The sequence below is a fragment of the Curcuma longa genome, chromosome 12 (assembly GCF_044706935.1).
Source record: "Curcuma longa cultivar G26 ecotype Majalengka, Jawa Barat chromosome 12, ITB_CL_G26_1.1, whole genome shotgun sequence".
NCBI lineage: Eukaryota > Viridiplantae > Streptophyta > Magnoliopsida > Zingiberales > Zingiberaceae > Curcuma > Curcuma longa.
This window is the reverse complement of record NC_133872.1, coordinates 1,470,909-1,494,647: the sequence shown is the minus strand read 5'-3', so window position 1 is coordinate 1,494,647 and position 23,739 is coordinate 1,470,909. Positions and strand designations below refer to the sequence as shown.

Below are 23,739 nucleotides of genomic sequence, written 5' to 3'. Positions count from 1 at the left end.
TTACAGCTAAAAGACAAGAATAATATAGCACTGTTGAGCCACAGGGTAGTTACGAGGTTAGCAAACTTGATCTCCCAAATGCTTCATGTCAAGGGCCACCTGATGGCCATCGTCAGAACTAGTCCCCTTTGTCCTCGATAGAGGTTTGCCCCCATATCGACGTGAATATTCCTTCCCGTAAGTATATAAACTTTATTGCAAGTATGAAAAACTTCTCTCATTTTGAGCTTCATCAACTTCTCATTCTGATTCTTCTTCTTCCAATATTGACTTGAACGTCGAAGTGGTCTGTCGGAAATCTCCGACACCCAGACTAATTCTATTCGTTCGCTTCTTCTCAGGTTCCTTCGTCGGTAGGAGTAGCGGTGCATGAGTTAAAGATTGATTGATTGGTGGCTTGACCATCCACAACATCCGGCTAGAATACTCAATTTCGTTAAGATTTAATCTTTACCACTATAGTAAATCTGTGTCGCAGTAATCACTCAACCCTGTTTGACTTGTTGATTAACATGGCATTATGCTTTATGAATAATGTCCTCGAGATTCATTATTTGTCGGTGTTGGATAAAAGATAGACATTGATTTGACTCCGTCCCGTCAATTAAGGAGAATATGGCTAAATTCTCCAATGATTTTTTTTTTTTTACTACGAGTGTTTTCGATTTATCTTAATGAAAAATTTTCATGTCATCAGTTCAATTACTCTTAATCTAATAAGGATCGGACAAGTGATACCAACTAAGGGAAAAATAAAGTGCAATCCAAACAGAGATATTTTGACAATATAAAAAAGAGAACGTGAGAATTGTTTTTTTTTCTTCAATTTATAGTAATAAATTAGGTGAGTGATTAAAATAAATAAATAAATATTCATGTTTTAGAAATTTTGACTGCTGTTAATTTTTTTATTTACCAACAAATTATATTTTTATTAAAATTTAATGAATTTATGGTATGAAATCAACATGACTGCAATTTTAAAATCGATTTGATTATATGCAATTTATAAATTTTAAAAATAAAATATGTGATTTAAATATTTAAAAAAATTAGGTAGCTTAAGTAAATTTGAACTTGTTAATTGTAAAATGAATTGCGGAGGCGGTTGTTAACAAAAACAGAACTCATTAGTCGTCGGCGTCGGAGACTCGGAGCAACCACAGAAACCCTAACGAAAGGCAGCGGCTGGTGCACGCTCGAGCAGGAGGCGGAGGAAAGTTAACGTCATTAACAGGCGATGCTATGGCTCTATCGTCATCCTACCCAAATGTGATAGGAGATCCGGCGATCTGCTCTCCCACACGGCCGCCACTCAGCGACTTCTTTGGTAAGCGCTCTCTCTAATCCCGAGTGACTATCTTGTCATGTTTCCAGGGTCATTGGATTCTTTGGTGTAATTTCTTACTTCACACTTAACGTGATCGGGTTTCGAACTTTCCCACTTAACGTGAATTGCTTTGACTTGTATAGTTATGGTCATTGCTATTTTGTGATTCAGTGTGGAGGGAGTTCTTGTGGGGAGCACTGGCTGGTGGATTTGGTGAGGGTATGATGCACCCAATCGACACCCTGAAAACAAGAATCCAGAGCCAGGCCGTTATTTCTGGCAATCAGGTATGGATATGTAGATGTTTGTAAGTGAGCTTCACAAAGGATTTTCTTGTAGAATATGCCTTGTTCCTGATTTTTATTGTTTAATTTAATCAGGCTCAGAAGAATATCATGCAGATGGCCAGAACTGTGTGGGTGTCCGATGGACTAAGAGGTATATAATTCTTGTGTGCTTTTCATGACTAGGAAATTAATTTTCTTTTTGTTATTAGTATAAGATTCTCTTTTGCATTCAATGATCCCAATTACATATAGTTCTTTGGTTTGTTAAGTTAAACCATGGCTTATCTAAGATATAGATACTTGGATAAATTTAATTGTGTGTCCATACCAGTTGGATATTTATGATACCCTCAATGACATAGCCTATAGAGCATTGAAGTTGCACCTTTCTTCAGCCCTTTGTTTTTTCACATAATATACAGAAGACAGTTGATGAACTATATATAATGCTTGCATCATTATTTAACTTCAAAAGATGCAATATTTAAGCTCTTCACAGGATGTGTGTTTGACAGATTCTTCTGAAATATGTGTTGAAATACTAGATGAGTATGCACAACAAGTCAGACATATTTTATGATTTAGTTTCCATCTTGCAAAGAACTAAATTGACATGTGTGGAATTGTTTACTGAGTAAATCTTAGGATGCATTTGTTTTGAAAAAAATTCTTAGTTTTTCAATTTGTGAAATTGTGTTTGCTTAAAATTTTCCAACAAAGAAAACACATGCATTCTGATGATTTGTTTTTTTTTCTTTATGGAATTTTTGTCTTCTTTGTATAAAATAATTTTTTTATAGAGAAGAAGCAAAAGGTGGTGGAAAAAATGTCTATATTTCTCTTCACTTTGCAGATTCTCTTTTTCCTAGAATGGGGGAAAAATTCTTGATAAGGCAAAAATTATCTTGCAGTTCTATTAATATATGTATGCATAACATATATACTCACCTTTCTACAGGGTTTTATAGAGGGGTCACTCCTGGTGTAAGTGGATCATTAGCAACTGGTGCCACTTACTTTGGTGTGATAGAATCCACTAAAACTTGGTTGGAGGAAGTAAATCCCAGACTTAGCACTCATTGGTCTCACTTCATTGCAGGGGCGATTGGTAAGTAACGTTGTCATTTCATTTAAAACGAGCAATATTAAGAATTATTTCCGCATTTACTTGTCCTTTTATTATTGGCTTCATAATATCTAGTACAAAGATGACATCTCAATAGAAAAAGAAAATCCTGTACTATGTTTCTAATTTTTACATCATTTTCATTACAGAGTATTAATTTCTGCAAAATTGTATCAAATGGGATTCAGAATTAAAACTTGAAATTGCTAAAATTAATTTGGATTATTAAAAAGCTAGTGAAACTGTATGGAATATCTCTCATGTATGCTTGCTTCTCTTTGGTGCTTCTATTCATGGACAAAATTGCTTATTTTATAATTCAATTGTCTCTTTAGTTAATTACTGTTTATGTCATTTCGGCTCATTCTCAGTTTGGTGTAAATTCTGCTACTAGGTATGGATGAATATTGACATCATGATATTTGCTTCCAGCAAGCCTGAATATTGTGATTAACTAACGACTAGCAGAAAAATATCCATTTTTGAATTTTGAGAAATACCTGAAGTTTAGTTGTTACGTTGGTGTACTTCATGCTCACCAATTGACACAATACCAATGAATTTTCAAGGAAAAAAAACTTGTGAATGATTTCTTGTGATTTCCCATGACTAGCAATGTATTCACAATTGACTTTCAATAAGTTTGAACAGTATTTTATTATTTTACCTAGCAACATAGTCACATGTAGACATGGATAATTCCTTTGGAATACAGCTTCATGATCATTCCTTTCTATTCCAGGAGACACACTTGGTTCTTTTGTTTATGTACCATGTGAGGTCATAAAACAGCGCATGCAGGTACAAGGTACCAGCAAATCTTGGACATTATCTATAACTAAAGAAAACATCCAACACAAATCAGGGGAGAGAATGTATGGTTATTATACTGGAATGTTTCAAGCAGGCCATTCAATTTGGAAGCAACATGGACTAAAAGGTTTATATGCAGGGTATGATGTTCACTTTTTAATTTTCAGTACAATGCTGATCCCATTTCCATAGATAATTTTCGTTTTTTTTTGTGTATTCATACATGTGTGTAGGAATACACATATTTGTCGTGCTTATGTAGTTTAGCCAAAATTATTCATTTGTTTTTTGAGTAGATTCTTCGGATTTAAATTATATTCATTCTTCATCTTTATTATTATATATATTTTTGTGTGCAATGATTTATCATGTCAATCCACACTTTTTTTGGTCACATGTTTTACACTGAATTCTTTTTTATGCCCTTCACATTGTTTCTATAGGTATTGGTCTACACTTGCAAGGGATGTGCCTTTTGCTGGTCTAATGGTAGGTGACATGATTGCGATGTTTTTGCTTTTGGTTTGGTTCTTCAAAGTATTTATTTGGTTTTAGCATATGTCTCTATATCTCTTGGCATACTTTGGTTGGAATAGACATTTTGTTTTTTTTTTCAGTTTTTCTTCTATACGGTGCTCTTGTCCTGTGAATAATTATGTTTGTACCTGCACTGTCTTTGGATCTTTCTATTCCTTTCTCATCTTGATTCTTATTATTTGGTCTTTCCAGAGATATTTATTATATTATTTGATCATCATTTGTAGTTTGCTATCTAAAATAAATGATCTAACAATTGGCTGTCAGATCTTTGTACTTAGTGGTACCTTATTTTTTGCCTAGGACCTGCCTTGTGGCTTCACTTCTGACCTATCTATCCCTTAAATTCCAATTTTTCCCTTATTTTTTCTTCTATATTTGCCCCATTTATTGTAAACCTGGATACAATCATCTAGGTATGAGGTTATTCCATTTCCCATTTATCATATAACTTTTACAAAGGTTGTACTTTCTATTTTTTTTCTAGAATGAAGCGTTTTAAAGCATATTTTTCCAAGCAATTTCCAATTAGATGTAGGCAATGCCAATTATAGCATCTAAGCTATGCTATAATAACAACGCTATAGAATTTCAATGTAAATTCTTGTCTAGAGTTTCTTTTGTGTGAACTACACAAAGCAATGCTTGGTTCTAGAATTTGAGATCTATTGTTAATTGTTATTCTTCAAATCTATAACTATTTCTCTGAAGAACATTTTAGTATTATCAAACTTTGAAATCCTAATAAGTTGCAGCATAGTTGGACAAATTATGATCTATTATTGTAATCAAATGAGTTGGAAAGTTCAGATATTTGTTTCATGCTACCATTTGGCTTTGCTACGTAGCCATATGTGTTAACCAATTAATTTGAACAATACTCCATATTTGGCTTTCCCTTGTGATGTTCTTGCTTTCTTCCCTTCTCTCTAACGTCCCCAGTATTCAAACCCAAGCAGTGTTGTTCACTGCCGATTCGTTCTTTTCCTACCTCCTCTCTTCATAACCCTGCTTTCATTCTTCTCTTGTCTAGATCTTCCCTCATTATGCTACACAAAGCCTTATACTAAAAGAACCATGAAGTTTTTGAGTTACTTTGATGTGTGCAAAGATGGATCAACATGAATTGTACCTGAGAACTTAGACTCTTATGGTGTTAACAGACACAAGAGTATCATGTAATACTTAAGAAGTGCTCTCCTTTTACCGCCTATCATGTTTGTACTATCGATGATATCTTCATTAATGCCCCCTTTCTAAATTTTAGTATTGAAGTTTTAACCTTCTGGTACGTGGATATTAGTTCAAGCATATAGTAAAACTTGCATTCTCCTTTTTTATTCATGATGACAATTTCTAGGTCTAATGAGCATATTCATTTTGCCACCTGCAGGTAACGTTTTATGAAGCTTTGAAAGACATGACAGAGTATGGAAAGCGGAGGTTTCTTTCCAATAGCAACCTTCATCTTGGCAGTTCTTTTGAAGGTCTAGTTTTAGGTGGATTAGCTGGTGGTAAGCTATTATTATTTATTGTGTATAATTCAATGAAACACTTAACATCTATTAGGAAAACCCTATTTTCCCTAAAATGTGCACAGTTATGTGAGCTTGTGTGAACTTCCATATTTAATTTAATTGTCCATGGCATCATGCTGCAAAATGTTACTATATTGTTTTTTTGCAGGATTTAGTGCATATCTTACAACTCCTTTCGATGTGATCAAGACAAGATTGCAAGTACAAGGATCAGCCATAAGGTAGAATACTTGTTTTTTACTCTTTAGGTCACATTAGCTAGCTATTACTAAGACCGTTGGCTAACAGTTTAATGTCGTAGCTAACACTAAGACCTGCAGGTAACTGACAGTTTAACTTCTAATACTAAGACCTTGAGGTAACTAACAGTATAACTTTATCAGCTAAACATACACTCACAGTTTATACGTTGATGGCAATCTCCAGAAATTCATACCAATCCTTGTCAGTTTTTCTTTTCTCATGAGCATTGTTGACTTTTTTAATTCTGGTAATAAATGTCATTGCATAAAAAAAGAGCGATAATAGCTGATTTGTGCACAATTATAAATATCTTTCAACTTCATGCAACCTATTTCTTGAAACCTTTATATTTGCCCTCCTGCCACTGCTTCAATCTGTAGCATTTGAAGGAAAAACTGACTACATCAAACAATTATCACTGTTTCTAATTTCTGAAGTATTTATTTTCTTCTGAACATCAAGATGTTGGACTACAATTACATATCTGTGCTTCAATAGATAATTATAAAGGAGGATATTTTTTGGGAATTAAATTTCTTTAATTAAATTAGCTTTTCATGAGATTCTTTAAAAAGAATCTGTTCACATAATATGGCACTTCTCAGGTACAACGGATGGTCGGATGCTATAAAAAGAATATGGGTTGCTGAAGGCCTCAGTGGTATGTTTAAAGGTAGTGTGCCCAGAATAATATGGTATTTCCCTGCCTCTGCCTTCACTTTTATGGCAGTGGAGTTCCTTAGAGAGAATTTTAATGAGAAGATGGATGAGGATCACAAAGTCACTACTTTATCAATGGACCAAAGCTCAACCATTCAAGAAGAAGCATCTTACACTCATTGATTATATCTCGTCACAATCTTGCATGCAAGATGTAGAACCAATACAATGCAACTCTAACAAAGGTACTTCCTCGAGTGGCATGCAGTTCATACAACAGTTTCCTTTGTTATTACTCTCAGGATATTTTTCTGGAACTGGGAGCAATTCACTTCGGCCCAACTGTGAGGTAGGATTGTTTGTATTGCGTGCAAACTTGATGGGCAATTTGAATGTTGCATGCTATTCTGTCTTCGCAACAATGTTGTATAGGAGTTGATATTTCTAGGTTCATTGGTGAAGTAATCCGTACTGATCGATAACGTTGCTGTTATCCAATTTTGTCGATCATGCTGTTGATACGAATGTCTCTGGGACCTGCGTGACAATGGCTCAGGCTATGCTCTTTCTTCGTATCAATTCTTGAGGTGGCACTTTAAGAGTAACTTTGTTATCTTGTTCTTAAGTCAAGACATGGCCGACTTATTGTGGCAACTTACTATCATTGATAAGCTTTCTAAATGTAAAAAAGATAACTTGGTGTCAAATTGCTTGTGTTGTTACACGTAATGAAATAATTGTTCAAAAGATGAAAGAAATTACAATTAATTTATGAAGGAATTTCCGTTCCTCTCTAAGTTGCATAATTTATTTAATTATTGTATGTTGCAATACGTCGGTTATAAATAATATATATGTTGGCCATATAAATTTTTTACATTTCATTTTATATGTTTTAATTTATTTTACCATATATAAGTTTGAATATATTGGATTATATGAAGATTTTATGAAATTCAAAATAATTTATCTTTGACATATTTAATATGTTTATTGACCTAGATAAAATACATTAGGCATGTAAACATCTAAATTGTTTATTTTTGGAGTCAATTATTTGATTTATGATTATTTTAATATTCTTATTTAATTTATAATTTTGAAGCTATTTAAATTAATTATGAATAAATTTTCATGTCTATTAATTTTAACGAAATTTATATGTTGTAATTTTAATAAAGTTAGCATAATTTTACTTTAGATTATTATTATTATTATTATACTTATTACAATAGTATTAAAATAAAAATATTGTTTTAAAAAATAAGGCTTGATTTTTTTTTAATGCAACACCTTTAATGATAATAAAAATAAAGGATATATTTTTATTTTTATCCTATAAAATTTTTGGACTGCTAAAAAATGACATTATGAGACACATCACATGTCCATCACTATCAGTTAATTGAATTAAAGACACTATTGATTAATGAGAGAAAGAATACAATTTCAAAACTTTTTGAAGGTATTTTACAGATTTCAAAACTTTAAAATGGGCATTTGAAAATAAATTTTAAAGGGTAAAATGAAAAAAAAATCCCAATAAACTAGATAAAAGCACGATGGCTTAACGCGTAAACGGCAAATCCGTGAGCGCGAATCTGAAAGCAGCTTCCGAAGTGATGGTTTCTTGCCGGTGGACCAATCTTCACCCTAATTATTCTTCTAGTAAACTCAATTCGCTCATTAAGCCAATTCTAGTCCACTGCGAGTTTAATCGCGTCACGACGACTCAAATCTCTCTCCGCCCCTTCCTCTCCGCCGACGATTTCGAGCTCCAGATCCCGCAAAATGTCGGTGAGTATCGCCGGATTCGCTGGTCCTACATTCTTTCTCCTTTGCTGATTCTTACGCCAGTTCCGGAATCTGGATCTCGCTTTTTCCTTCTCGCTTTCTTCGTTTAGTTGTTCCTGGTGAAATTAATCGGATGTTTCTTGTCTTGGATCTGAAGTCCGGATTGTTCGTGTCTGAATATTTGTCAAGGATTTTGATTTTGGTAGTGCAAATCCATGGCTGAAGTTTGACTGCTAGTGATCACTTGCGACTTCTTTCGGACACGCCACTACTCCTTTCCACTGATTCGGTGTGTTTTAATCCGGCTGGATTGGAAAAGTTCGTCTTGGTTCATGATGTTGAGATGCGTGAATGTAGATCTGATTGTTCTAGATCCCAGGGTTCGTTTCTTGCTGTACCTGTAATGGCGTAATGTGGTTCATCGATGAACTAGTCAATCATTTGCTCTCATTGAGCTCCCATGTTCGTGCTTTGCGAAATCTGAGGCAGAAGTTGAAGTTTGTATCGATTCTGCTACTCGTTTAGTTCCCAATTACTCAAATTCTTCTCTGGTAGTTGCTTATTAAGTTTAGCATGCTAAAAAGGGCAGCCGTGCAACAAACTCCCGCTATTCCATGACCGCAAGAGTCACACAGCGTTGTGTAAAGACAACAACTTATTACATTTAACATGCTAATATACAAAATATAATTCCACCCTAGTTTACAGAGTGATGGTCACTTATCATACTGGCATTGAAGAGAAAACTATTCCTCATAATGGTCAACTATAATTTCTTCGATTTACTTCTTCATAGATGATTGTGGAGACCGATCGTGTGAGGCTGTTGAAGTGATGGATTCTATCTTTTTATTACAATTGAAGAGAAAATTATATGGTTGCATAAGTGTGCCATCATCTTCATAGACAGTTGGTATTGTGGATGTCTTATTGATTATAAATTGTTTTGTGGTTTCTGTTTCATGCTCTTGTATCTCTTATTGAATTCTGTTAATATATTGGTAGTATAGTCAGACATTGAATTGCAGGTTACAGTTAGTGATGCAGAATGATTGTTTTTTTCAGAATGATTAGTATTAAATGGTTACTATCTTCTTTTTCCTCCAAGTGGTGGTTTTTAGAAAAGTTATTTGTAGTTCAAACTCATTATTTTCTTTCTTTCATGTGATTTATCATTTTCTTCTTGTTGAATTTGATTCTATATTTATTAAACTATGGAACTGCTAAGGCTTTTTCTGTTTAAAACTGAACATTGAACTCTTCTTTTCACCTTCTCCGCCAGCAAAAGACAGTGGAAATAAGCAACATTTCTTTGTTAGCATCTCAAAGGGATATACAAGAATTCTTTTCCTTCTCAGGGGATATTGATTATGTTGAGTTGCAAAGGTAATTTTTATATCCGTTGTTAGAACCTTTTTGGTATCTGTAAAGATTATGAATTAGGGAACGATGTGGCGAAATGAGAGATTTCTTTTTGCAGTGAATCAGAAAATACTCAATGTGCATACGTCACTTTCAAAGAGTCACAGGGAGCAGATACTGCAGTTCTTCTTACGGTGAATTAAACTTAAACTCTCAATATAAACTCCTGCTTCTTGCTGCTTAAAAGGGTGCTTTATGTTTTATTTTCCCAATTGAAACAACAAGATAGTAGATCTGTTTCTGCTCTATAACTACAGGGAGCAACCATCGTTGATCGTGCTGTTGCAGTTAAATCGGCTCCAAATTACAAGTTGCCTCCTGAAGCTTACAGGCATTCACTAGTAAGTTTGGTGTCTTTGTTACTCTTTGCTCTTTGTCGTTTTTTAATTGCCTGCCTTTTATGCCTGAAAGGATGGAGAATCTTCAGCTACCAGTGTGGCCGTGCAGAAGGCAGAAGATGTGGTAAGTAGCATGTTGGCCAAGGGTTTTGTTCTGAGCAAGGATGCACTCCAGAAAGCCAAATCCTTTGATGAGCAGCACCAACTTCTGTCTACTGCCTCAGCTACCGTCGCATCTCTGGACAAGAGGATTGGTCTGAGTGAGAAGCTAAGCACAGGTATGGCCATGGTCGGTGGCAAGGTCAGGGAGGTGGATGAGCGATTCCAGGTATCGGGGATGACAAGGTCGGCCCTCGCCACTGCTGAGCAAACGGCCATGAATGCTGGATCAGTTATTTTGAGCAACCCCTACGTCTCAAATGGTGCATCCTGGTTCTCCAGTGCACTCGGCAAAGTAATGAAGGCAGCTGAGGATGTTAGCATGATGACTAGGGAGAAGGTCGAGAAGGCTGAAGAAGAAAGGAAAGAAATGTTCTGGAATGAGAAAGGTGGGATGGTGAACCAATATGCAAAGGTCCACCTTGATGAGCCATTGCTGAGTGAACCTGCGATTGTGCCTGTATATTCCATGGACGAGGAGGAGAAGCTCCGGACCTTGTGAGTTGTGCACATTTGACCTTCGTTGTTTTGTACAGTCATTCTTTTGATGCTTGTACAATCCTTTGGCATTGCTGGGGCACGCCCAGAATGGAACATGCACACGACATTTGTGTTTTCAATTCAATAGTCAATGTTAAATCACTACCTCGCTGTTCTTCTCTAGTTAATCCAGAAGTGTTTTTCATTTTCTACTCATTGCCCCTGTTCAAGGGATCAACTATCAACTGCCTTGCACTAATACCATCAGTCATTTTTAATCAAAAAATAACCCCCAAATTATTCAAATATGGTATCCCCGAAATAGGTCCCAGTTCAGACCTTTTCTGTTCTATTCCAGGTTAACAAAAATTATTCTGGCCAAACACTGATTGATCTAAAGAACGTCACAGCATAGCATTTAACAAGAAATAGTAAAGTTACAATTTGCAAGGAAATCAAAACAGATCATCTTAAGTATATTGCATGGATTTCATATTAATGTGTCAACCATCAACTTGTATGTCCCATAGTTCCCGTGTCTACACGCCATATCAAAGTTTAGTTGTGAATCATACTTTTGATTGCTTAAAAATTACAGAGACATGACTAAGAGCCACTTACTGATGCCATGCCACTCAAATCGACAACCATACGGCCCATTTTTGGTGAAAAAACTGTCAACTGTCACAATCTGGAGACGAAACCGTTTTTGTTATTCCGTAAAGAAAGAAAATGCTTGCATTAAATGATTACAAACGACATCAAAAGAAACTCTGAGTTGAATGCTTGTATACTTTGGATTTGATAATAGAAATCACTATCTTTAGCTAACTCCTGCAATGGAGAAAGTAAATTATGTGCTTAGCTTGTCCACCGAATAACAAAATGTAGTTTCCTTCATATGGGATTTTTCAAAATGGATATATACTCATTGACTTTTGAAGATTATGAATGTTTACCCCTTCATCTATGGTTCTAAGTATCATGCACGTTATTAATCCAAATTGTTGCCTTAATAACAATAGTTTTCCGACTACCTATTCAAAATGTTCATGGTGAATTTTGTTTGGTTAGAATACTTTTGATGCAATTGTCTTACTTTTTTCCTGTAATGGAAGTGGCAGGTCAGTTAGTTTCAGGCCTGTATCTTGTTAGAAAGATACATTCAATATTCGGTTTGGCTGCGGAAACTTAGCTAAATAGAAATAAATATTCTAAATGCATAGGTAGCTGCATTTGTCAGCTAAAGATACAAATTGATCACTTCAGTTATTCACTACTAGGAAGGGTGTGGCACCACTGCCATCAACATACTGACAGTTAAACCTTGTCGCAGTCTGCTTCATATATCCAAGTCCATCTAGTTTATCTTATTATATACTCATAGTACAACAAAAATTAGCAGTATACAGTCGTATATAGGGTTAAATAGCAAAGTAAAGCCCCAAATATTTGGGACTCACAATGTTGGTATTGGTGTGGTAGCAGTAGTTTCTTGCTAATTTTAGGATAACAAGTCACACAACTTTTACAGATGCACTAGTCAAAAAGAAAAGCATAATTGCATAAAAATAGAGTACAAGATATAGAATTACCGAAAACTGCTTAATTGCTTCCTTGAACCAAAGGAGCTTGCATATAGGATGACTATGACTGCATGTTTAGTTCAAAATGGTATATATTTACTAAACGAGCAAGATAATCAAACAACAAAAGAAGTTGCATAAAGAATGAAAGAAAAGTATCCTACCAATCAATGAAACAGCAGCAATTGCCCAGAGAATAAGCTTGACACGGTAACTATATCGAACATGATACTGTGACCTCTGCAGTAACCGCTGAAAAGCTCCAAGATACCCATAAAGATAATTAGCATATGTGACTTGTCCATATTGGCTCAGGTTGCTCTTACTTCTTTCATAATATGGATTGTATTCCTGTGGCAACAAAAACAGGTTTTCTAAAAATTCAAGATAATTTATGAAGCAATCAAATCTAGAAAACTATGAATGTAGGGGGGAAAATGGCAAGAGACTACTCACTTGACGTAATTCGTGATTTCGCAATGGAACAGATTCTATCAGATCATTTTGGTTCTGAGCAGTCCATTTCTTAAATTCATATTTGCACCACGGCATCTTTGATTTTGAATCAAGTGCATTGGACAACACAGAAAAGCTGAATACTCGTGGAGTTGGGAGATTAGGCCGATCATCTGATGATTTCTCTGAAGTATCTTCACCTTCACTACGGATTGTAATTTTGCATGCACCAAGATCACCAGCACAGCTAGCTGATCTAGGGTATGCATATACTTTGCCATCCTCCAAAGGATTCTTCGAACGGATAATCAAAGTCTCTCTATTGTTTGTGGCAAAATCATTCCAGTCATTCCCGTTAGTAGCCGATGAAATGATTTCTTTCCTTTCCTTTGCGGTGGGACTAGATAAGAACTTAGCAAGTTCATCCCGCTCACTTTCATCCAACTGGACCCATGTAAGTGTGTTCTTGCCAGTTTCCTGATGCGTTTCCCTGACAAAATCCTCAATTGCCAAGATCCTATTTCCAATAGCCGATACAAATTCACCATGCCGAGCTCTCACATCTTCCCCAGCCGACAAAGCCTCATCATTTAACTTCACGGCATGTTCAAGCTCTTCGAGCTGAGAATTAACACACACACCAAAATCCGATTTTGTCCCATTCCCTCAAAACGAAACCCTCAGGACAGGTAAACAACAAGAAATACACAAACTCGAACCAATCGATCAAAGAATTCAACACATACCTGCCATTTCGCCGTCCCAAGAACTGTGTGAAGCTCCCGTTCCAGCTCGCCGGACGAGAATCGATTTCCACCAGCAGACTTCGACGCGTTCTCCCGCTTGTGGACGCATTTCTTAAAGACGGATTCCAACCTACCAATCGAGAAATCGAAGAGCCAACAATTAATCGGCGGGAAAACCCTAATAAGAACGCGGGGGAAAATAGATCTAAACGGCTCACCGATCAGCGGAATTCTGGACTTCCTCCGCGGCGGCGAAGAAAGGATCCTTCTCCCACCGTTCGAAGGTCGTCGCCATCTAATCCCACTCAAAAAAGAGCAAATCCAGACGGAAAAGATCCCTATCGACTGAAACCGTCGCCTCCCTTTCTCCTCCTCGTCGGCGGTTAGTATCGTGGATAGCAATCGGGAGAGAGATAAGCGCGACAATGATCGGATCGGGAACTCCAGCGCGGCTCCAAAATGGATTTGATGATTCTGATCCTGACGGACACGAGCTCGTGGAAAAAATCGGTAGCAATCGGGAGTTAATTACGTTCAAAGTTCTTAAAATTATCATGTTCAAAAATTAAAAGGACTCCCTAGATTTTCAGGGCACTCTTTTTTTTTTTTAAAAAAATATTTTATCTTCAAAACATTCTTTATTTAGCGTTGTTGCAATAGTTATTTAACAATAATTATAGTAGTTATAATTAATTGTTATAATACTACGTAGCTCTATAATTATTTTAACATAATTTTGATTAATTTAAATTAATTTTAATAAAATTTAAATAATTTTGATAGGTTGTTAAAGAATATTTTGATATACTAATATTATAGGTTGATCAAGAAGGTCAAAATCTAATCCAGTTGGAGGCTACACATGGCCGTGGGACATCATCCCCGACTCCAGGGCCATATTAGCTCGGGCCCAATTCTTCAACCAACTTAGCTAAGCACTTGCTTGGGCTCCAAGTCTGAGCTCAAAGTCTGCGCTCCACGATCGAGCTCCACTCCCACGCTCTGTGTTCGAGCTCCCCGTTCTAGCTCAATGTCCGACCTCTTGTTCGACTCCGATTTAGCACTCGACTCTGGCAACTCACTTGGCGGGGTGATCGCCTGAGCTCTTTACCCTAGCTCTGTGGTCGAGCTCTGATTCAACCTCTAGTCAACCGACTCCGTGGCCTACTCGGTGCTCAACTGGCTCTCTACTCCCGAGTGTATCCGCGATCTCTTAGATAATGGTCTCCTCTCCTGCCCAAGCAGCTCTGTTTTGGCATCACTACTTCCCTCACTCAGCTTACTGAACTACCATCAGACTAACATGTAGGACAGAAAAATATTCAACAATAGATCACCTACTTCATTAATACAATATGGTGTACCGTATCAAGCATGGGTGACGAGACCCTCAACTACCACGATAGAATATTCCTCTTATTTTCGACGTGACATCTCCTCTCATTCTATATATAATGGCCCTGCTTACTGCGGACAGAGATACACACACTCATAGCTAATATTCTCCTTCCCCTACATTTCTTGGTCTTCTTCTCCAACTTCAGTCCACAGTCTGACTTGAGCGTCAGAGCGGTTAAGCCAGGGCACCTCTGGCCTCCATTTTCACCGTCCTTCTCTTTGCAACCTGATAGGAACCCCATCTCTCCTCCGCTTGCGAGTCCTGCCCGACTTCACTAGCATCAAAGGCAAGGACATCGGTGACTTATCCATAGGCGATCTCAAGCATGAATAACTAGTATTTAAAATTTAAAATTTAAGATTTAGATGCAACTATATTATAGCTATCAGTAATTGTTATAATATATAAAGTTACTCAGTAGCTACTACAATGTAAAAAATTAACTATTTACTTTAATTAAAATTACTACATACAAATCACTATTATATCAAATATTTTTTACTAATTTGATGAAAATTATTTAAATTAATCAAAATTATTTTAAAACAGTTAAATCCCAAACTCTAAAATCTTAAATCCTAAACCATAAATTTTGAATACTATTATATCAAAATACTCTTAGTTAACTTAGTCAAAATTATTTAAATTTCCTCCAAATAATTTTAAATTAGTTAAAATCACTTGAAAATCATTGTAAAAACTACTAAGTAAAAATTGGTACAACGTATAAAAATTACTAAATAACTGCTACAGTACTACAACAGTATTGTATTAAGTGTTACATGTTGCAGCAGTTATCAAATAGTTTCTAAAAGTTGTAATAGTCAATCGTAACTAGTACAATAGCGCGGGAAGTAAATATTCTTGGGATAAAATATCGAATGAAGCACCCTTATGATGTTTTTTTTTCTAAAAAACATATACCCTTTTGATAATTTACAAAAATTTAAGATGTTCTTTTGATTTTTACCCAATTTTCATATAATTTTAAAATTATTATTATTATTACTACATCTAATTACAAAAATATAATAATATATTTATTGATCAAGGCTGATCAAAATGTATACTTGTGCTCTAACTCAAAGAATTTGATTTATTTGCAGGGATGAATTGCACTGTACTGCTCATGGAAATCAAGATTTTCCCTTTATATTCATTCTAGTTGTTCCTTGCAATCCTCGATTCAATTATTTCAGTGGAATGCACAACTAAAAGAATTTGCATCTGTCATTGGTTTTATAAGATGATCAGCCTCTTCTCCAACTTGATAGTGAGATTTGGAGCAAAAAGAGAAGAACAATATGTGCAATATCATGATCTTTTGCTCTCTCTCTTTTTCGTTCCATCCAAGTAAAATCCAACTTAAAGGTTCTTTTCATCTTGAAAGGTGTTAGGATGAGAAAGCGATCTAATTCAATCAAAAATAGCCTGCATCAACTTGTGGTCACTGCAAATCTTAACGCATTAGCACAATCTTTGCCTAATTAAGTTCTTTCTATTTTGTGTAGGAACTTCACTCGTCTCCTCTCCTTTATCCTTCATTGATGACAATATAAGACATGGTCTGAATGGAGATCTCAGTTTTAAGGCAGAAGATAGCGCTGAAACAATAAGGAGTCTTCAATTCTATCCATCAACCATATTAGCTCTCCAGATAGCTTTTATGTTGCTTAACCTGCAAGTAGCAAGATTATTTGCAGATGCTGGTACTAAATTGCTCACTTCTCCATGAAATTATCATGCCTGTAATGTCAAATTCATCTTCAGAGGTTATCTTGATGAATGAATCATTTTTAAACACAAAACTGTCAATAACCTACCTGCATATATTTTACATCAGAAGGAAGCCATTCTTTCCTCTGGCTTTTTTTTTTCCAATGCTGAAACTCTCTCTTCCTCTCTTTTGGCCGCTGACTTAGCTGCAGCGCTGCTTCTTTAGCTTCAGCTCTGGCCAAAGATATCTTGCATCCTTCTGTTTATGCAACAGCCACGACATCAGTGCCATCGACAGTCACACATCAATTTTTATCTTTTGAACTACTGCAAAAGGTAATTTTCATGCATCCAATTCAAAGTGTTTGGGAACAATTTTCATGCACCACACACCTTCACTGATTTCTGACTCATTTCTTGTCCTGGCAAGATTCTCGGTTTCTTGGTTGGCAATTTATGAATGCCTGGGCAAGAAGCTTCAAACTTAAATACTATATTTCAGTTGGAAGTAATTTTTCTGTCAAAGGAAATTCGCTGCACATGTAACTCGGTTGTGAAAATACATACCAGCAGGATCCAGTATTATGCCAGGAGCTGATTTGCTGAATAGGATGAATACTGGCTATGTTAGATTGTGAAGTTCCATCATTAGGGAGTTTGCAATCCAGTAAACTTTTAGCAGAGTGAACTTTAGTTAGATGTGTAAAGTTCTAACATGGTGATGTAATGATTAATTCAGGATAAATCTAACATGATGAAAGAACAATGAGCCAGTTTTCCAACAGAGCAGAAGGCATTATCCTGGGAAAAGTTAGCAAATGGAACCGATGCAACTAACCCTAATTTTTTTCTTAACAAAGACTCTGATAAGTATTTGGGAATAACTATGAAATTAATCCAATTAACGCCATTCATTTCATCATTTTAACAAAACAAGTCCTCCTCAAAGAAGTAGAATAACTTGATTTGGTAAAGTTGCAGCTTACCAGCTTTGGACAGCATCCCTTGCTGCTGCTACCGCCGTCGCCCATTTCGAAAGGTTCTCATCTCCATGCCATGCGGCTGCTGCTTCTAGGCTTGGTTTTGGCAATTCCACTTTAAAAGTCGCACCATGACCAAAACTCAAGTCAAGTCTGATTAACAGTTTTTATTACTCATACTAAATTAAGCTTGAGTTGGGTCCAAAACGAACTAAATTCATGCCAAAAGTGTAAAATTTTATAATTTTATTTGTTTCGCATTTAAAATTTAATTATTTCTCTTTTACTTATGATAAAAAAAATATCACTTGAGTCTAACCAAATTCCCATCTAATAATTAATTATGGAAGAAGAGAAAACTGAATAGATAACTCAAGTGAAAAGGTGAATGGACTCAGGTTCCTGCTAAACAGATAACTAAAGGAATTGATTGTGGAAGCAGAAAAGGAATTGGAGCTGAGCTGTGCGGATATAGAATAAGGATCTTTCAATTTAGTTATCGGCATTGAATGCATAATTATGAAAGAGCACAAACGTTTTCCAAACCCTTATCTTAAAGTGAAGACTGATAAGTGGTTGTCATCAAGAAAACAAAATAGATGTGTGTGCCAACTGTGCTGTACCCAAGATCTCCAAGTTTGCACTTATTGTTGCATCACGCTGTTGGCTTCCGACCATTCATTGCAGCCCTATCCAATAAACAGAGAGACAAGGAAAATATTATGGCTAGTTGGCAACATCATTTGCCAGGGTATGATGACAAGAGACAGAGCAGAGGCAGAACTTTGGCCGGGCAGTCTTTACCTTGATGCTCAGAGAAGAAAAGAGAGAATTGTAAGTTGGTTGCTTTACATTGAACTGCAGTTACAACAGTAGACAGACTAATGGTGCTGATAGATATTTAGTGGAAACGAGTAATCATTGTTTCTTTTGTCAATTTACTCTAATCCATAACAGGAGGAAAGGAAGTGAATGAAAAGAGAAGAGAAAATTTAAAAAACAAATGGGAGAAATACCAACTCATTCTTTTATATTTATTTTATGACATGAAAAATGTTTGTTGGATTGCATTTCTATTTTTGTCAAGAAACCAATTATAAATATGTCGTTTCAACTTTGTAATAAGTTTTTAGTCTACTTGTCATCTTGAGTAGTTAGTTATTGACAGTCATTTAAAGGGTTGTATACAATATAGCCGAAACAGAATTTGTGTTGGAAGCCAAATGATTTTCTAATTGATATTACCAACAACTAAAGCATCTTCGACTAAGTATACGACATCTCATCTTTACATAAGAAAGAGAATAAAATTATTTGTATTACAGATAAAGTCAAAGCCCAAGAAAACAGTCATTATACCACTTCTACATGGTCTCAACATCTGCAAGGTAATTCCTAGCCCCATTTAAGCACCTTGTTAGATTCATCAAGATTTAGGAAGAATAAGCTAAGAAAGTCAAGATGGATCTAAAATTTTCAGGCTAGTAGTAGTGTGGAAATCCATAAAATCATAGCACAACACAAGGAGCTACCAATTGGACCAGTATTCTATATTTCACATCAAAGTAGATTTGAAGCTTATGGTGTTTGATCTTGATGAATCCAAGTTCCTCGTTCATGTGTCTTACTTATATCATGTCTGATTTACTTAACTAAAATGTCATAACAAATAGCTACCAAGGTTTATCTTCGAACAAAAAACAAGTACCTATGATTTTTCTTGTTTCCCTTGTAATTTTGAGGAAAGTTTACCCTTCTTTTAGTACTTTTGTTTCTCAAAGGAAGAATTCATATGAAGAGTATGGCATCCTTGGAGGATTCATATGAAGAGAGTATTTTCCTCTTAAGTCCTAGCCATTTTAACGGAATGCATTACATAACATCATAGAAGACTCACATCTCCAGATGAGCATGAGAGGGCATGTCGAAGTAAATAGTACTTCACATTCAAGAGTTGTGTTGAGTGTCCGCTCTAATACTTGGACTCCTACATCTACCCTCACCTCATACCCATGTCAGATACTGACACTTTGAGCTCGTGTAGAAGAGTTAAGAAGTAGTTGTGTCACATGTTTGGATCTAATATACCTGTGCCTACTACTTGTACTTGTGTATGTGTAACATAGAATGCATGTGCTTCATTTTGTAGTTATATGAGAAAGAATTCTAAGAACCTTTTGGGATTCGAGTGGAATTTATGTCTTACTCCTCCCAAATGGAGAGGATAGACTTTTGGGGTGGAAATGATTTTCTGTCTCTTCAGTCATTTTCCTAAGCTAGTTATTGTCAGTTGGTATGGATTAGAACATGGCATAGCTATCATAGATTTGTCTTGGAAGCCAAATGTCAACCCTTTTCACAAACTAAACCATCTTTTGCTAAGTAAACTAATGGCAGCCAAATCTCCTTTATCCATAAGAAACTCTTGCTTGCACTGATCATCTATCCTGATAAGAACTGAAACCAACTACGACAAGGTATCCTAATACATTTAAATATCTTTGATGCCGCTAATCATCAGAATTGAAACACTACCACAAAAAAAAATTGGATTAAGGACATAAAAGAAAACGAAAATAACTATTTTTAAGGGTCAGCACTGCACACCACCTGCCTCAATTAACTCCTGTTGGCCCCGCTCCAATTCGGCCGCTTGAAGTCCTCTCTCTCCACAATGCCAACCAGGAAACGAAGCAGAGCATTAAGGAGCCGTGCCACTACGAGGAGCATTAAAAAAAAAGCAGGGTCCTCCTGCTCAGCTCCACATTCGTCCTTTTTTTCTCTCACGGAAATTTTGCCGAACAGATTGCGGGCGCATGGCCCCGCGCCTCCCGCTGCCGCCCATTCCGCCACTCGCGGTGCCGCGGGAGGTCAGGCGGGCAGTGCGACTGACGTACCTGACGGCCCTCACGACGCTGTTTGGCTACGGGATTTTCTTCGTCTTCGGCTTCCTCAGGGACCTCTTTCGCCGGCTCCTCCTCGACCGCGCAGAGCCCGACGAGCTCAAGGTCACGCTTTGTTCGCTTGCTTCTTTTTCTCCCGTTCCTTGTGTTCTCTGATGACTAACGGGTTCAGTCATCTTTGATTCGGGTTCGCAGGGCTACGCTCCGATATGCCCGGCGTTCGAGGATTTCTACACTCGCCGAATATATCACCGCATCCAGGTCCGCGTGTTCTCTAACGGGTCCGATAAGGATCCATACCCGATGGATTTTGATTTGTCAAATTCCATTCACGTCTTGAATTTTAAATTTTTTTTTTTTTTTGCAAATTGGACCTTAATGCCAGTTCTTCAAAATTCAAACAAATAAATTATTTGATAAAAAGTCCAAAAATGATTAATATTCTCAAAGTGACGTGGCAGGATTGCTTCGGGCGACCGATTGCCAGCGCACCAGACGCTTGGATCGACGTGGTGGAGCGGGGCTCAAACGATAACAACAAAACCTGTAGTATGTCTCTTAATCAAGGATATATTTTTAAAAATTCTCACTAATTAGTTTGAATCTTCATTTATTATATTTTTAGTTAGAGTTGAGTTGATTACGTTGTTTAGTATAATTGTAAATGCAGATAAGAATTCGAATTTCGAATGAAATCGAGACAATATCCTCTTCCGTCATAGTCAATTATAACTTTTTGATTTGCCTTTTCACGGAGCAAATTAAGGGTTATGGAATCCGCCAAATAGCGGCCCCACACGATCGGCCCCCCGACCATCTGTGAGGAGGTAAATCACGGTGAATGCGGGACTGGCCAGGGCATAGTGGTTGAAGGATTTGGAAACATGACACATTTTGATATCATATGACGGAATCAGAGGAGATTGTATGCAACCCTGAGAGCGAAGGACTGACCAGGGCATATGCGGGACTGGCCAGGGCATAGAGATTGCATTCACCACCCTAAATCACCTATGCATATGATGGGCGGTGGCCGAGGGATTTGGAAACATGAAGATTGAGTTATCGCAAATGCAACCATGAGCCCTCGATCCAACTTCATGCGGGCACCTATTCCTGACCAGGGCCCGTTAAAAATTTGCCTTTTACAAATGATCAATTTGAATTACTGAGTGATAGATTTCACTTTTTTATAAAATGAATAATTTATAATTTTTATTCATGAACTGAATATATATATTCAAATATTTATTTAGTTTGACAAAAATTAAAAAAATAATAAAATCATAATTATTATAATAATATCAAAAATAAAATTATTTTTAACAATAAAAATGAACAGTAACATAAGAGCTTTGAAACAAAATTATTGAGACAGGAACAGATTGCCATCCAAAATCATCTTGTTGCATTTCGATGATGCAGCCGGACCTCAAGAACATCCAGATGCCTCAATTTAGGATCATACAACTACCTTGGATTTGCAGCTGGAGATGAGTACTGCACTCCTCTTGCTCGTCACTCTCTCAAGGAATACGCACCCAGTTCTTGCAGTGCTCGAGCTGATGCAGGTATAATATTCCTTTGTTTTCATCAAAAAACAAGAGAACAAACAAACTATATATTACGCCGTTTATTTTGTGGATTTAACTGCCAAGTATATCAGGGACGACTAACTTGCACACTGAGCTCGAGGATTTAATTGCAAGATTCGTGGGTAAACCGGCAGCCATCACCTTCGCCATGGGATACGTCACAAACTCTTTCATAATTCCTACTCTGATTGGAGAGGTCTGTGCCATCCTCCTCCACCCTTTTTGTGTTCCCTTGAAACTTACCGTTGTTTTCTTAATCAGACTGATTTTGTTTCAGGGAGGTTTGGTCGTCAGTGACTCATTCAACCACAATTCGATCGTCAGTGGTGCTCGAGCATCTGGAGCCTCAGTCCAGGTCTTCCAGCACAACAGTGAGCATGAGATGTTTGCTGAAATGGTTGTTGGATTGTATTCTACTTCATGAGAGTTGTTTCTGAGAAAGAATTTGTTTTTGAATTAATAGGCCCATCCCACTTGGAAGAGGTGCTGAGGGAGCAGATTGTGAGGGGGCAACCTGGAACTGCTCACGAACCATGGAGGAAGATCATGGTCATTGTTGAGGGGATTTACAGCATGGAAGGGGAGTTCTGCAAGCTCCCTGAGATAGTGGCCATCTGCAAAAAGTACAAGGTTGAGGAGTTTTTTTTTTTTTGGTAATTTATCTAAAAGTGTTTTTGCATTGTTGAAACTCACTAGTGTGACAAGCAAAATAGAAACTTTATCAAGCAAATTAGATTTGTATTGATTAGATGAATACATTAGAACAAAGGAGAAGTGAAAGTTGAAGGTTAAGTGTTAGCAAACTGAAATGCTAGTTAGTGATTCAGGCATACATATACTTGGATGAGGCTCATAGCATCGGGGCGGTAGGCAAATCGGGCAGAGGTGTTTGTGAATTGCTTGGGGTGGATCCAGCTGATGTTGATATCATGATGGGGACTTTCACCAAGTCGTTTGGATCATGTGGAGGCTATATTGCTGCATCAGAGGTTCAATTCAATACATCCTCAGGCTGTATAGATTCTTTTCGATTTCTTCCCTCTATTGCTTTGGAACATACTTCATAGTACATTGAGCCTCATCAGGACATCATCCAATACCTGAAGCATGCCTGTCCTGCACATCTTTATGCAACTTCGATGTCACCACCTGCTGTTCAGCAAGTGATATCTGCAATCAAAGTTGTTCTTGGAGAAGATAGATCAAATAGAGGTAAGCATACTGTTTGCAACTCCAATCCTGAAGATTTGATCACGAATGCTACTTGAACATTATCTGTTTGCTCACTCCAGGAGCAAAAAAACTTGCAAAGATTCGAGAAAACAGCAACTTTTTCAGATCAGAGTTGAAGAAGATGGGGTTTGTGGTTCTTGGTGACAATGACTCACCAATTATGGCCATAATGCTTTATAATTTGGCCAAGCTCCCTGCGTTTTCTCGGGCTTGTTTGACGCAAAATGTAAGTGATGTTGAGCTTGCAAGTGGTTTCTAGAGTTCGATAAATGGTGAAAGAATTTATCAGTCGACCATTGAATTGTAGAACCTTAAGATATTAAAAAAGGGGCTCATCTTGACTTGTTTACTAACGAATGTCGATAGGTTGCTGTTGTTATTGCTGCGTACCCGGCGAC

The 23,739-nt window shown here is 36.8% G+C and overlaps 4 protein-coding genes and 1 long non-coding RNA gene across 7 annotated transcripts; 3 read left to right on the top strand and 2 right to left on the bottom strand.

The window, feature by feature from the left end:
- Positions 1 to 1,156: 1,156 nt before the first annotated feature.
- Positions 1,157 to 7,041, top strand: LOC141843296 (uncharacterized). Its single transcript, XM_074731359.1, has 9 exons — positions 1,157 to 1,330; positions 1,502 to 1,617; positions 1,711 to 1,768; positions 2,576 to 2,725; positions 3,486 to 3,696; positions 4,000 to 4,045; positions 5,487 to 5,607; positions 5,780 to 5,852; positions 6,480 to 7,041. The coding sequence occupies exons 1-9, from the start codon at positions 1,246 to 1,248 to the stop codon at positions 6,715 to 6,717; spliced, it is 1,098 nt and encodes a 365-aa protein (XP_074587460.1). The 5' UTR covers positions 1,157 to 1,245; the 3' UTR covers positions 6,718 to 7,041.
- Positions 7,042 to 8,247: 1,206 nt separating this feature from the next.
- LOC141843065 (binding partner of ACD11 1-like) lies at positions 8,248 to 10,867 on the top strand. 2 transcript variants are annotated; one of them, XM_074731089.1, is made up of 5 exons: positions 8,248 to 8,331; positions 9,617 to 9,714; positions 9,809 to 9,884; positions 10,008 to 10,091; positions 10,162 to 10,867. In XM_074731089.1, the coding sequence occupies exons 1-5, from the start codon at positions 8,326 to 8,328 to the stop codon at positions 10,747 to 10,749; spliced, it is 852 nt and encodes a 283-aa protein (XP_074587190.1). In that variant the 5' UTR covers positions 8,248 to 8,325; the 3' UTR covers positions 10,750 to 10,867. The 2 variants fall into 2 exon arrangements, with proteins under 2 accessions (XP_074587190.1, XP_074587189.1); XM_074731088.1 differs by having other exon boundaries at positions 8,252 to 8,331; positions 9,611 to 9,714.
- A 151-nt stretch (positions 10,868 to 11,018) lies between these two features.
- LOC141843064 (uncharacterized) lies at positions 11,019 to 14,033 on the bottom strand. Of its 2 annotated transcripts, none has more exons than XM_074731087.1 (6): positions 13,734 to 14,033; positions 13,516 to 13,645; positions 12,770 to 13,390; positions 12,478 to 12,664; positions 12,323 to 12,380; positions 11,019 to 11,418 (listed from the first exon to the last, which is right to left on the bottom strand). In XM_074731087.1, the coding sequence occupies exons 1-6, from the start codon at positions 13,808 to 13,810 to the stop codon at positions 11,412 to 11,414; spliced, it is 1,080 nt and encodes a 359-aa protein (XP_074587188.1). In that variant the 5' UTR covers positions 13,811 to 14,033; the 3' UTR covers positions 11,019 to 11,411. The 2 variants fall into 2 exon arrangements, with proteins under 2 accessions (XP_074587188.1, XP_074587187.1); XM_074731086.1 differs by lacking the exon at positions 11,019 to 11,418 and adding an exon at positions 11,425 to 11,561.
- A 2,774-nt stretch (positions 14,034 to 16,807) lies between these two features.
- On the bottom strand, positions 16,808 to 17,229 carry LOC141842726 (uncharacterized). The gene is made up of 3 exons (XR_012602975.1): positions 17,198 to 17,229; positions 17,024 to 17,094; positions 16,808 to 16,889 (listed from the first exon to the last, which is right to left on the bottom strand). It is a non-coding gene; the product is annotated as an uncharacterized LOC141842726 (long non-coding RNA).
- Positions 17,230 to 20,314: 3,085 nt separating this feature from the next.
- On the top strand, positions 20,315 to 23,376 carry LOC141843402 (long chain base biosynthesis protein 2a-like). The gene is made up of 9 exons (XM_074731471.1): positions 20,315 to 20,618; positions 20,709 to 20,774; positions 20,975 to 21,066; positions 21,939 to 22,084; positions 22,180 to 22,304; positions 22,386 to 22,479; positions 22,572 to 22,738; positions 22,936 to 23,097; positions 23,194 to 23,376. Exons 1-9 carry the CDS (start codon positions 20,427 to 20,429, stop codon positions 23,374 to 23,376), a joined length of 1,227 nt encoding a protein of 408 aa, XP_074587572.1. The 5' UTR covers positions 20,315 to 20,426.
- Positions 23,377 to 23,739: the final 363 nt, after the last annotated feature.